A 12,441-nucleotide genomic window follows, 5' to 3' on the forward strand; every position below is an offset into this window, starting at 1 on the left:
TATTGTTGATTAAATTCCAGTATTGTATCTTACTATCCTAGTACATTGTCGTTGATTAAATTCCGACTCCACATCTCACTATCCTTAATTTGTGTTGTTGATCAAATTCCAGCATAGTTTGAGACTGGTCCTGTAACTTTTTTTGCCTTGTTATTGATTAAATTCCAACTCAGCCTAAAATCAGTGTTGTTTGGACCAAAGAAGTTCAATTCCTTATTGCATAAGATGTCCATTGTCTGGAGTTGGCACATAACCCTTGTCCTCTTTAATAAAATCAAATAATGACTTTCGGAGAAAAATATTTCATTGTGAGAGCAATTCCAAAGCAATTCCAGCAAAACAAAAGTAAATTTAGTTTTTACATTTTTATCATATGAGAATCATTCATGTGAAATTTTAGGATTTTAGAAGTCTAATCTCGTATTAGAAGAATTGAATTATCTTTTTCCAATGACAAACGCTTAAAAAAAAAGCAAAAAGAGAAAAAAAGAAAAAGAAAAAGCATTCTTGCCATCGTTCTCTTTACTTACCAAAAAAGAAAAAAGAAAAAAAAGAAAAAGCAAGCAGTGATATGATGATATGTAGTTTATGTAACCGAGAAAGTGTAAACAAAAGATAAATGCAGAAAAGTTCAAAAGCAAAATTCTGAGGAAGAAAAAGTTGGAAGTGCCACTTCAAGATTGAACCAGGCAGCACTTGTTGTTCAATGTCAAGCGTGTAAAAACGATCACGTTGGGACTCCCAACCACTGGGCCACTTGAACTATTTTTGCAGCTTTTCACTTTTTTCTTTTATCGAAAAACACTGCATTCTTATCTGTCTCTCGTTTATATAATAATACTGCGAAAATAGTTATTGGTCCTCGTCGAAAGTTGAAGAAAATTGTCGAAAATAGTAACGCAAATTGAGAGACAGGAGTTAGGAAGATCTCTAAACATAGAGGATAAGAGAATGCAAAAGACTTGAACAGGTACTCAAATCACCGAAAAAAACACTTGACATTTACTGACCATAACAACTGTCTCACACCAAACACAAACACGTTGTTATTGATATTGGATTCAGATACTATATTAGACTGTAATGCAAAGCAAGAGAGGCTTTCGGTTGGAGGTAGCTAGAGACCAAGTTCTCTCTTGATCACCAGGCCGAACCCATGTTTATTCCATCTTGACCACACTTCGTTCTTCCATTATGACTTGGCAATTGTCCACATCATGGTATTCTCATTTATCCAATGGCAGACCTCGATCTTGCCAGGACCCGATCCAAGCAACAGAAATGACTCGTGGGCGGGGGGCCAAGTAGATGTGTCCATATGACAGATGGCGACACCGTGATTGATCTTAGCCTTGGATTTGGGATCTAGTATGTCTGCTTCGTAAACTCGGACGTTTGGAAATGCATGACAGTAATAGACAATGTAAGGAAATAGACTCTGGTGACAGGCCACGGGCTTGCTCACTTCGCTGCCCTCGATCATCTTGACCACTCCGATCAAGACCTCCCGCTTCGACCCTCTGGCACTCTCCGTGGATCGGACCATGACGTCATGACCCAAAACCGAGGTGGCGAAGTCGATCATGTCCTCGATGGAGGCCACACACCTCTTGGTTTCGTCTTGGAGTGCTGTACCCTCGCACAGGCCTAGCGTTTGTGCCATGATCTTCTCCATAGTGGAATTTTCAATGGCATGGAAGATTTGCTTCAGCTCAGCGAGCTTTGAGGTTGAGAACGGCAGTTCGGAGGAAATGCGGCGAGGCAAAAATGACCTTTTTGGCAAGTTATCCCGGAGGTCGGGCATTGGCATCACATTCCCGCTCTTCAGCATCGACTCTCGAAAGAACTCACCCTGCTCCACGCCCCCATTTACTTTCTTGTCATCAGCTGCCACAATTGTATCGACACCATGGGTATAAATGAAGCGGGGGGGGGAAAGGTAGGGGGATGGGGTAGTTGTGAGCGAGTTTGCCGCTGCGACCCCATCAGAGTTCATGAAGCAGAGCAATTGCGCCTCCTCGCAGAAAGATAGGAGGTGGTCAGAGATGGCGCCTTTGGCAACAAGTTTGACGAAGATGGTCACTGACGTGGCCGTCAGGGTTGACGCTTTGGAGAAGAGGATTGGTGGCTTGGGAAGGTTGTGATATTGCTAGTATGAGTACCTAGAGGGGGGTGAATAGGTGCCCAGACACTTTATCGATATACGGAAGCGATTCTTAACATATGATGGAAAGTAAATTCTCTCTTAATTAGTAAAATGAAATACGATTGAGGTAGAGAGAGTAAGGAAGAGAAAATTGAACACGGGATTTATAGTGGTTCGGCTTATTCCAAGCCTACGTCCACTCTTCTTCCGCACCGACACTGCCCCATAGGCTGGATTTTACTATGATCAAAAGAGAAGTTACAAAGCACAGCTTTGCCTTGATTCCACAGTGTAGATGTTTTACCACACCTCCTCAAGGTCTCTCACAAATATAGACTCTCTTTTGTATACAAGTATTCGCTCAAAGGAATTGTCTAAACAAAAAGGGAGCTTCAGACTTTGGAATTCTTCTATCGCGCACACCTCGAACAACTAAGAACGTCTTCCTTATATACTCCTTTATGCCATCATACCCGTTGGCACTTACCAAAGGAATTCCTCCAATCTACCCGTTGGACGGAATCAATTAGGAAGATTGTTCGAGCTATTAAAGGAACGTGTTGATAGCCCATCAATCCTGTTCGCCCATACAATCAAGATCTCGGTTTCCATAAGTAGAACCTTCCAATAATATTTAGACAATCATCAAATCTTCAGTTATTGAATCAATCTTGATCAATCAAAGGATTCTACGTCTTCTCCAACCACGAGATCTTCTCCAGATGATAAGGTTAAATCTGAACAAAACATCCAGTTCGGATAACCTTTCTTCAACGGATTAGAGACTGTCAATGAGGATAGACTTTGAGTCTTGAGTCTGGCTTGTCCGAAGTCTTCGAGACTTTAACCAACGAGTCTGCCTGACCTTCAGACTAGGCGATGGAAACATTTTGTCAACTTCAAAACACTTCACGAGGATTTCTCCAACAATCTCCCCCTTTTTGATGGTGACAAAACCTTCCTGCATGATTTGGATAACTTTGACCCGCAAAACATTTCTCAAACACATATGCATATCTTATAGAGATGAATGGCTAAAAGATTAACACTAGAATCTGTAACCACAGAAAATAGGTTAGTCTAGTATATAATAAAACCATCCATAAAATATCAATACTTGTTAATAGAAGCAGTCAAGTCCAAGTCTAGTTCAGATCTCATCCAGACACAAAACAAAGTCAAAGTCTGTCAAAAACAGTTAAACAATAACACAATCCAACAAACAGTTAAAAAATGATTGAAAGATTTTTTGATCAAATCATGCATCTCTCCCCCTTTTTATCATCATTAAAAAGGATGAGATGAAGTCTTGGGAATGCGGACAAGCTGGAAATCTTCCATAGACTGAACGATGCCTTCCAACCTTTTAAAGTCTTCCTTCAGCTGTACAACCTCCTCACTCTTGGCATTGGCCTGATTCTGAATAGAGAGGGCTTGCATCTTATCATTCAATGAACATAAAGAAGCTTGACTTTCAGTCTTCAAACTTTGAACTTCGCATCCCAAGGCATAAATCGACCTTTCATCTCCAAGAGAATATCCATGATTCTGCGAAAATCTGCTCAATTGTCAGTCTGAGTACTTGCTTCAGCTCGATCTGCAGAAGATGGAAGATCAGCATAATCTTGCAGATTTGGTGATGACACTTCATGACCTTCCTTTGGAAATTGAGATGCATAAACATCTTCTGGGTCTGCAGGCGAGCGACTGACTCCTTCACTTGCATCAGGATATGAAGACGTCATTCCTTTCTCCTGATCTCCCCCTGTTTCCATGCCTACAGGTGGAGAAGAGATTTCCTCAGGTTCTCCTTCTTCTCTTGTTTCTTCTTGAGGTCTTTCTTCCTCTGCTTCTTGCTCTGCTTCTTTTTCTTCTTCTTCCTTCTCCTCTGCTTCTCTTTCTTCCTCTTCCTTCTCCTCTGCTTCTTTCGACTTTTGTTCCGATTCTTTCTGTGGAACAGGACGACCTAAATTCTTCAAGGCCATTGTAGAGATGGTGATGTCTTCGTCATCATCTTCATCCTCAACGAGGAGAGCTCTTCTTCTCTTTGATGAAGCAGCCATGGGCTCCTTCCCTTTTCTCTTAGCAGCGAGAAGAGAGTTGATGAGATTTGGCAGAGTCTTCTCCTTGAATTTCTCCAATTCCTTGCTCGGTTCCTTCGGACGCATTTTGGTCACCATTTTCAGTCCTACCACCATATGATCGCATGATCGAACACAAAAGATTTGCGGAGGCTGAATATTCAGATGTCCGAATAACTTCGTAACAAGGCTTGGGTAAGGAGTTGACCTCTGTCCTTCATCTTTTGCTCTATACATGTGAAACATAACAAGTATGAGGGAGAGAAAACTCTTACCACGAAGATGGCATACATCAACTTTGCCTCGAGCTTGAAACATCGGTTTTGGAAGTTGATTTCGGCCGAAGGCAATTGATCACAATCTTGTGAAGCAAGATGTTGAATGCATTCATCCGTGAGTAGGTGATCTTCTCATCATTGTTCTCCGTCCTTCACCGGTTCAAGTGTGGCCCCAAAGCAACGGAAACTTTGATTGGTTGATATCGCCTCTCTCAACTTCTAACACATCGCCAAAGCATGTCCATATCCACAACATAGTCTTGATCTTTAACGTTGAAAGAGAATCTATTCGCATCCAAAAAGCTAAGATTTGAATAGAAATAAGCAGTTAATCCAGCATATGCCTCAGTTGAGTCAGAGCAAAACTTTTCAAGTTGAAGATAACTGAACTTTTCCCTCAAGTTCACTTTCACAACATCCAGAAAATCAAAGTCCACACTTCTAGGGTTTATTACCCCACGCTTCAAAGCAATTTCGAGTACGATCCTTTTGTTCCTTTGATCTGAACAAATCTCCCCTTTTCCTTGAATTTCAGCCGCAATACCCATTTTCGGTTGAAATAAAGCGAAACAGATTGTCATCGTCATTCCCATCTACGGGATTCGGTCCCCGATCCACGAGGATCACTTGGGATATTCGCAAGGGTTTCCTCACCACCCCTTTACGAGCGATTCCCATACTTTCCATTTTCGCGAAAGATATATTCGTTTCTATATCCTTTGTCTCTAAGAAACTCATCAACATAGTTCAAAGGAGTACGAATTCCTTTTAAGGCACGATATAGCTTGTAAATAAAAGCGGGCTTTTGAATTCTTACGGGATCTGCATCCTCGATGATTTCTTCTTGATTCTGATGAACAACGCCTTGAGGACTAGATGGAGAAGGCGACGCCATTGAGAATGTTGTGGGCTCGGTTTGATCTCGGAGTAACTTCATCTTTAGTAAGATCGAAGTGCGTAGGCCCCTCACTCATTCTCTGTGGTCCCCCTTGCGATTCTTGAGGACTTTCGCGAAGATGACATCTTTCTCAATGTTTGGAAGATTCCTTGCTTGACTTTCCCAGAAAAGATGACAACTTTTTGAAGATTGAGCGAAGAAGACAAATGGGAATAAAGGATCGATGCTTTCTAGGGTTTTTGAGAGAAAAGTGAATAGAAAAGTTAAGAGAAATCGACAGTGCTCGTTCGGTTAAAAAGAAGAGTAAACGAATCGTCACAAAGGAAATAAAAATATGCCTTTTCAAAATAATCGACTTTTTCGCAAAAATAGCCATTTAAAAAATAACTACCTTTTTGAAAATGAATCGATGCAATATTTACGTTAATTAAATATAGCAACAATTTAAACACGATCGATGATCGTACCTTTTCAAGATAAGATTGAGAGAGAAAGACTTACGGTCGAAGGTCGAGCCAAGACAATAGATAAAGTCTTGTTAGCTCGAGTCGACGGTCTTTAGACTTTGATATCCTCATACCTCAAAATGTTGAGTCGGACCGTAGTATAGACTCAAATTGATTTTTTCTCCAAAGGCTTTGTGAATATATCCGCCGTTGATTCTTTGAGTCAACAAAATGAATTGAAACATCTCCATTTTGAACATGGTCTCTTATAAAGTGATGTTGAATCTCTATATGCTTTGCTCTTGAGTGGAGAATTGGATTTTTGGTGAGGTTAATAGTGCTGGTGTTGTCGCAATTAATCTCCGTGCATGAGTCTTCAATTTTAAAATCTCTTAGCTGTTGTTTTATCCATAGAATTTGCGAACAACAGCTTCCAAGAGCTACATACTCTGCTTCTGTTGTTGAAAGAGACACAGTGCTTTGTTTCCTTGAAAACCAAGACACTGTCCGCTTCCAAGCAACGGCAAGTTCTGAAGTGCTCTTTCTATCAACTCGCAACCGGCCGGATCTGCGTCGAATATCCGGAAGATTAAAGTCTCCCTTCTTAGGATACCAAAGACCGATGCTTGATGATGAAGCGATGTATTTAATGATGCGTTTCGCAGCACCGAGATGAGATTCTCTAGGATCGATTGAAACCTAGCACGAATGCAAACACTCAACAAAATATCGGAGTCTAGAGGGTAAGATAAAGAAGTGATCCAATAATGCTCCCTGCATGCTTTTGATCAACTTTCTTCCCTTCTTCATCTTTGTCTATCTTTAAAGAACTTGACATTGGAATGTCGACCTTTTTGCACTTTTCCACCCAAACCTTTTGACAAGATCATTAGCATATTTTTCTTGAAAAATAAAAGTTCCTTCCTCCAATTGTTTTACTTGGAGACCAAGAAAGAATGTTAATTCTCCCATCATACTCATTTCAAATTCATCCTGCATAGACTTTGAAAACTTCTTGCACAGACTTTCATTAGAGGATCCGAAAATAATGTCATCCACATATATTTGAACAAGTAAGAAACTTTTGTTTTCCTTTTTGATAAATAAGGTTGTATCTACTTTACCTTTGACAAAACCATTTTGTATTAAAAACTTACTTAATCTATCGTACCAAGCTCGGGGTGCTTGCTTTAAACCATACAAAGCCTTTTTCGGTCTGAAGACGAGTCGGGCTTCTTTGGGTCTTCAAGCCCTGGTGGTTGTTCCACATAAACTTCCTCATGGATAAATCCATTTAGGAAGGCGCTTTTGACGTCCATTTGGAATAACCCGAAATTCTTATAACAAGCAAACGCAAGTAATAGTCGAATAGCTTCTAACCTTGCCCACCGGAGCGTAAGTCTCATCATAGTCTATTCCTTCTTCTTGCGTATATCCCTTGGCCACGAGTCTTGCTTTATTTCGTACGACTTTTCCTTTCGTTCATCTTGTTTCGAAAACCCATTTAGCTCCAATAACGGTTTTACCTTTTGGTTTGGATGTCAATTCCCGAGACATCATTTATGCTTTGAACTTGTCGAGCTCTTCTTGCATAGCTTCAATCCAGCTTTCATCGATAAAGCTTCTTCTATGCTCTTTGGTTCGGTTTCGAAACTAGTGCCACAAAGACTAGACTCTTCTCGCCTTTTGGATGCAGTGCGAATTCCTTCATTAATTTCGCCGATTATAAGATCTTTGGGATGACTTTGGACTTATGCTTCCAGTTACTCGTTGATTTGTCCGGTTGATGATCTCTTTCTTTGTTTGGATCTTCACGAACATCTTGAAGCTGGTCTTCAGTCCGAGATGCTTCTTGAGTTGTAGACTTTGGAGGGTGCAGGTAGGTTCAGACTCTTCTTGATGAGTCTGACTTGATTCATCTTGCGTTGAGTCTTGAAATTTGACATTCATTGACTCCTCCACAGTCTGGCTCTTCTTGTTATAGACTCTGTAGGCTTTGCTTGATGTAGAATATCCAAGGAAGATACCTTCATCGATCTTTCTTCAAACTTACCAACTCGATCTTTTGCATTTTTAATATAAAACATTTGCAACCGAATACATGAAAGTATGAAACAATAGGCTTCTTTTCTTTGAATAACTCATAAGGGGTTTTCTGAAGAATAGATCTTAAGAAGACTCTATTGATGATATAGCATCTTTGTTGAAAAACGACTTCACCCAAAATCGAAGAAATTTTACTTTCAATTAAAGAGTTCTAGCCATTTCTTGAAGAGATCTGTTCTTTCTTTCCACAACTCCATTTTCTTGAGGAGTATATGGAGAGGAAAACACATGCTTACGACAGATTCATCACGAGAATTTTGTAAAATCTTGATTTTCAAATTCACCTCCATGATCTTTGTTCTTATACTAGAGATAACACATCCTTTTTCATTTTGAACCATTTTAGCAAATTTTTCAAAATACGAAAGGTTTCAGACTTACTTGCAAGGAAATATACCCAAGTAAAACGGGAGTAATCATCAACAATTACTAGGCAATACTTCTTACCCCCAATACTTTGAGTTCGGTTGGTCCGAAGAGATCCATATGCAGCAAGCGTAGTACATGATTAGTAGAGACATAATTAATTGGCTTAAAAGAATTTCTCACCTGCTTTCCCGGAATACATGAAGTGCATGAATCAGTCTTTTGGTATGGCAATGCGGGTAGTCCTCGAACAAGCTGTTTTGAAGAGATTTTGGCTAATTGCTTCATGTTGACATGACCAAGCTTTTTGTTCCATAAGCTTGCTTCGTCTTGAATTGAGATAAGGCATTGCGATTCATTTGGTTTCACATCCATAAGATAGATATTTCCATGTCTTGACCCATGAAAGATCGAGTAGAGTCTTTCTTGATTCGGAACATGTTCCTTCTTGAAAGAAGATCTTGAAACCAAGTATCACACAATTGACTAATGCTGAGAAGATTGTAATTGAGTCCTTCCACTAAGGAAACATTACTTATTGTGAGAGTTCCAATTTTCACGGTTCCAAATCCCACAATACTTCCTTTCTTGTTTCCTCCAAATGAAACTTTTCCACCATTTACTTGAGCAAGCTTTATAAAGCAATTTGAGTCTCTGTCATGTGTCTTGAGCATCCATTGTTAAGATACCACTTTATCTGTTTCTTGACGGAGACCTGCATTTAAAATAAAGTCTCAAGCTTTCTTTGGTACCCAAATTTTCTTGGGTCCTTTGGTGTTAGTAAGATAAACAAGATTAGCCCATACTTTCTTAACAGGTTTCCATACCATAGGACACTCTTTTTCAAAGTGATCCGGATCATTGCACTTAGAACATCGAGAGCATTTCTACCTACGGGTTTTACAAAAACTTTCTTGAAGTGATTTTTGTAAACCTCACTCGAGAGTCTTTTCTTAATTCTTTCTTTTACTTTAGGAAAATCAATCAAGGGAATTGTTTCTTCTGTCATACCTAGACCGGACTTATTGAAGTAAGGTCTTTGTCTTTGAAAGAATTTTCTCAAGTTTTTCAGACCCTATAGAAAATTTCTTTGATATATTTGATAAGTCTGTTTTTAAAAAAGCATTTTCTTTTAAAAGATTATCTTCATTTTCTTTAAGATTGGAAACAGACAAGTCTAGACTTTTAACTCTTTCGCTAAAACATTTTCCTTTTGTTTTAGAGCTGAGTTTTTTTTTTCAGTTCGGAAATTCTTTTGAGAGAAGTCTTAAGACTAAAGCATAGTTCATCAATATACTTAGAAACTTTAACAGGAATTTTAAAATCACTTGCCTCAAATTCACTGTCTGAGTCTGATCCTGAGTCTGAGTCTGATTGTGCCATCAGACATAGATTGGCATATTCATTATCACTTTCTTCACACTCAGTATCACTCCAGGTTTCGGCTTTGAGAGCTTTTCGAAATTTTTCAGCTTTTCCTCTCTTCTTCTTTAGAAGAGGACAGTTGGGTCCGATGTGTCCTTTTTCTTGCATTCAAAGAGACTACATCTTTATTTGGTTCCTCATCATCAACAGACTTGTTCTCGCTGTCTTTGAAAGCTTTGTTTCTTTGAGTTGAACCTTCTTCCTTTTCTATTCGTTTTTGAATCTCCTTATCATGAGAGCAAGCTCCTCATCGTCCATATCATCTTGAGAATCTGTAACATCAGAATCATCATTTGATTTTAATGCAATGGATTTCTTACCTTTTGGATCTTCATCTTCATTGATCCTTTCCACTTCATAGGATTTGAAGAGTTCCAATCGGCTCGTCGACGAGATAGTGGCATGATTCTCTGCGTCTCTCTTATCGAAGTCTTTATGTGATTCCAATCCTGGAGAGTCCACGCAGTAGCTTGTTTACCTTCATGGGATCGGAAGTTGGTTGACCTTGATTTTCAAGACCATTCACAATATCGTCAAAACGACTAAACATGTCGATATTGATTCTCCAGTTTCATTACGAAGGCTTCGTATTGACCAAGAAGAATGTTGATTCTTGTTTCCTTCACTCGTCTGTTCCTTCATAGGTGATATGCAATCTGTCCCAAACTTCTTTTTGCTGTACCACAAGAAGATATTCTATTATATTCAGTTGGTGATAAAGCACAATATAAGGAGTAAATTGCTTTTGCATCGAGTGTCTGTCTCTTGATTATTTCTTCCGAGACATTCCGCTGGTTTCTTGATTTCTTTTCCTCTTTCGTAGATCGATGCGGTGGTAGGAGTAATTCCTTTTTCTACAACGTCCCATTCCAGAGGATCCTTTGATCGTAGGAAAGCTTTCATCTTGTTCTTCCAGATGTTGTAATCCTTTCCATCAAAGTAGGGTGGTCTGGTATTGCTTTGCCCTTCCATCAGCCCTGGTGCTAGCATACTAGCCATGGATCTTTAACTCTGAAGTAAAACACTTCAAACAAAGTGAGTACACGGGCTCTGATACCAATTGATATTGCTAGTATGAGTACCTAGAGGGGGGTGAATAGGTGCCCAGACACTTTATCGATATACAGAAGCGATTCTTAACATATGATGGAAAGTAAATTCTCTCTTAATTAGTAAAATGAAATACGATTGAGGTAGAGAGAGTAAGGAAGAGAAAATTGAACACGGGATTTATAGTGGTTCGGCTTATTCCAAGCCTACGTCCACTCTTCCGCACCGACTGACCCCACCGGCTTTGATTTCACTATGATCAAAAGAGAAGTTACAGCACAGCTTTGCCTTGATTCTACAAAGTGTAGATGTTTTACCACACCTCCTCAAGGTCTCTCACAAATATAGACTCTCTTTTGTATACAAGTATTCGCTCAAAGGAATTGTCTAAACAAAAAGGAGCTTCGAGACTTTGGAATTCTTCTATCGCGCACACCTCGAACAACTAAGAACGTCTTCCTTATATACTCCTTTATGCCATCATACCCGTTGGCACTTACCAAAGGAATTCCTCCAATCTACCCGTTGGACGGAATCAATTAGGAAGATTGTTCGAGCTATTAAAGGAACGTGTTGATAGCCCATCAATCCGTTCGCCCATACAATCGGGATCTCGGTTTCCATAAGTAGAACCTTCCAATAATATTTAGACAATCATCGAATCTTCAGTTATTAAATCAATCTTGATCAATCAAAGGATTACGTACGTCTTCTCCAACCACGAGATCTTCTCCAGGATGATAAGGTTAAATCGAACAAAACATCCGTTCGGATAACCTTTCTTCAACGGATTAGAGACTGTCACAACGTGAGGATAGACTTTGAGTCTTGAGTCGCTGTCCAGGAAGTCGGGGACTTTAACCAACAGAGTCGCCGACCTTCAGACTAGGCGATGGAAACGTTTGTCAACTTCAAAACACTTCACGAGGATTTCTCCAACAGGTTGTTGGTGATTTGCTTGTTCCGAGTAATGGACAAGGTATGCTTTGGGAGAGATCGAGTTAGCCTCGTCGGCGAGGGAGTCGGCCTCGGGAGTGGCCCTAGCGGCAGTGCGAGGACCTATCGCAGGACAATCCACAAAAAGAAAATCAAAGAGTGACTGTGAGCTAGAAGTTTATTTAATCACGATTAGAATGGACATTATGGACTTAAGTAACTGGGCAATGACATAAATATGGAAGTAAAATAGACATACGGAAAATTGTAATGAACATGCAAAAAAGTACAAGTCACGTGACATGAAATTAGAACCGCATAATAGCATGATTGGGATTATTGTTACGATGAACATAGATGACCCAACAATTTAATCCTAACAATCATCAACGTGTATATCGATGCTTGTGTTTAAAAGTAGTAACGTCATGCTCAATCACTTAAAATGACTATTGCAACTTACATGCTTTCATATTATCAAAGCATTATATGTTCACTTGATTATCTATGTTTCATTCAATATTCTTTGTTAGCCTAAAGAACACATAAACACAATTGATCTATTGACATGCGTTAAGATAATCCGAATGAGATAAATATATTATATAAAAAATATATTTTTTGGTATGAAGATATATATAATATTATGAGGTTTAATTTCGATACAAACTAACATGTTTAGCTTCTTGCATGTGTAAATTAAATCGAA

General features: G+C 39.4%; 1 protein-coding gene across 1 annotated transcript; it reads right to left on the reverse strand.

Moving 5' to 3' along the window:
- Positions 1–977: 977 nt before the first annotated feature.
- Positions 978–1,898, reverse strand: LOC120290785 (polygalacturonase-1 non-catalytic subunit beta-like). The gene has a single exon (XM_039307220.1). The coding sequence runs from the start codon at positions 1,829–1,831 to the stop codon at positions 1,193–1,195; it is 639 nt and encodes a 212-aa protein (XP_039163154.1). The 5' UTR covers positions 1,832–1,898; the 3' UTR covers positions 978–1,192.
- Between the last annotated feature and the right edge of the window lie 10,543 nt (positions 1,899–12,441).

The sequence above is a fragment of the Eucalyptus grandis genome, chromosome 1 (assembly GCF_016545825.1).
Source record: "Eucalyptus grandis isolate ANBG69807.140 chromosome 1, ASM1654582v1, whole genome shotgun sequence".
Taxonomy (NCBI): Eukaryota; Viridiplantae; Streptophyta; class Magnoliopsida; order Myrtales; family Myrtaceae; genus Eucalyptus; species Eucalyptus grandis.

What these genes read in the sequence shown, in the direction of transcription:
- LOC120290785 (XM_039307220.1), bottom strand. Translation starts at nt 1,831, where the DNA reads ATGCTGAAGAGCGGGAATGTGATGCCAATGCCCGACCTCCGGGATAAC.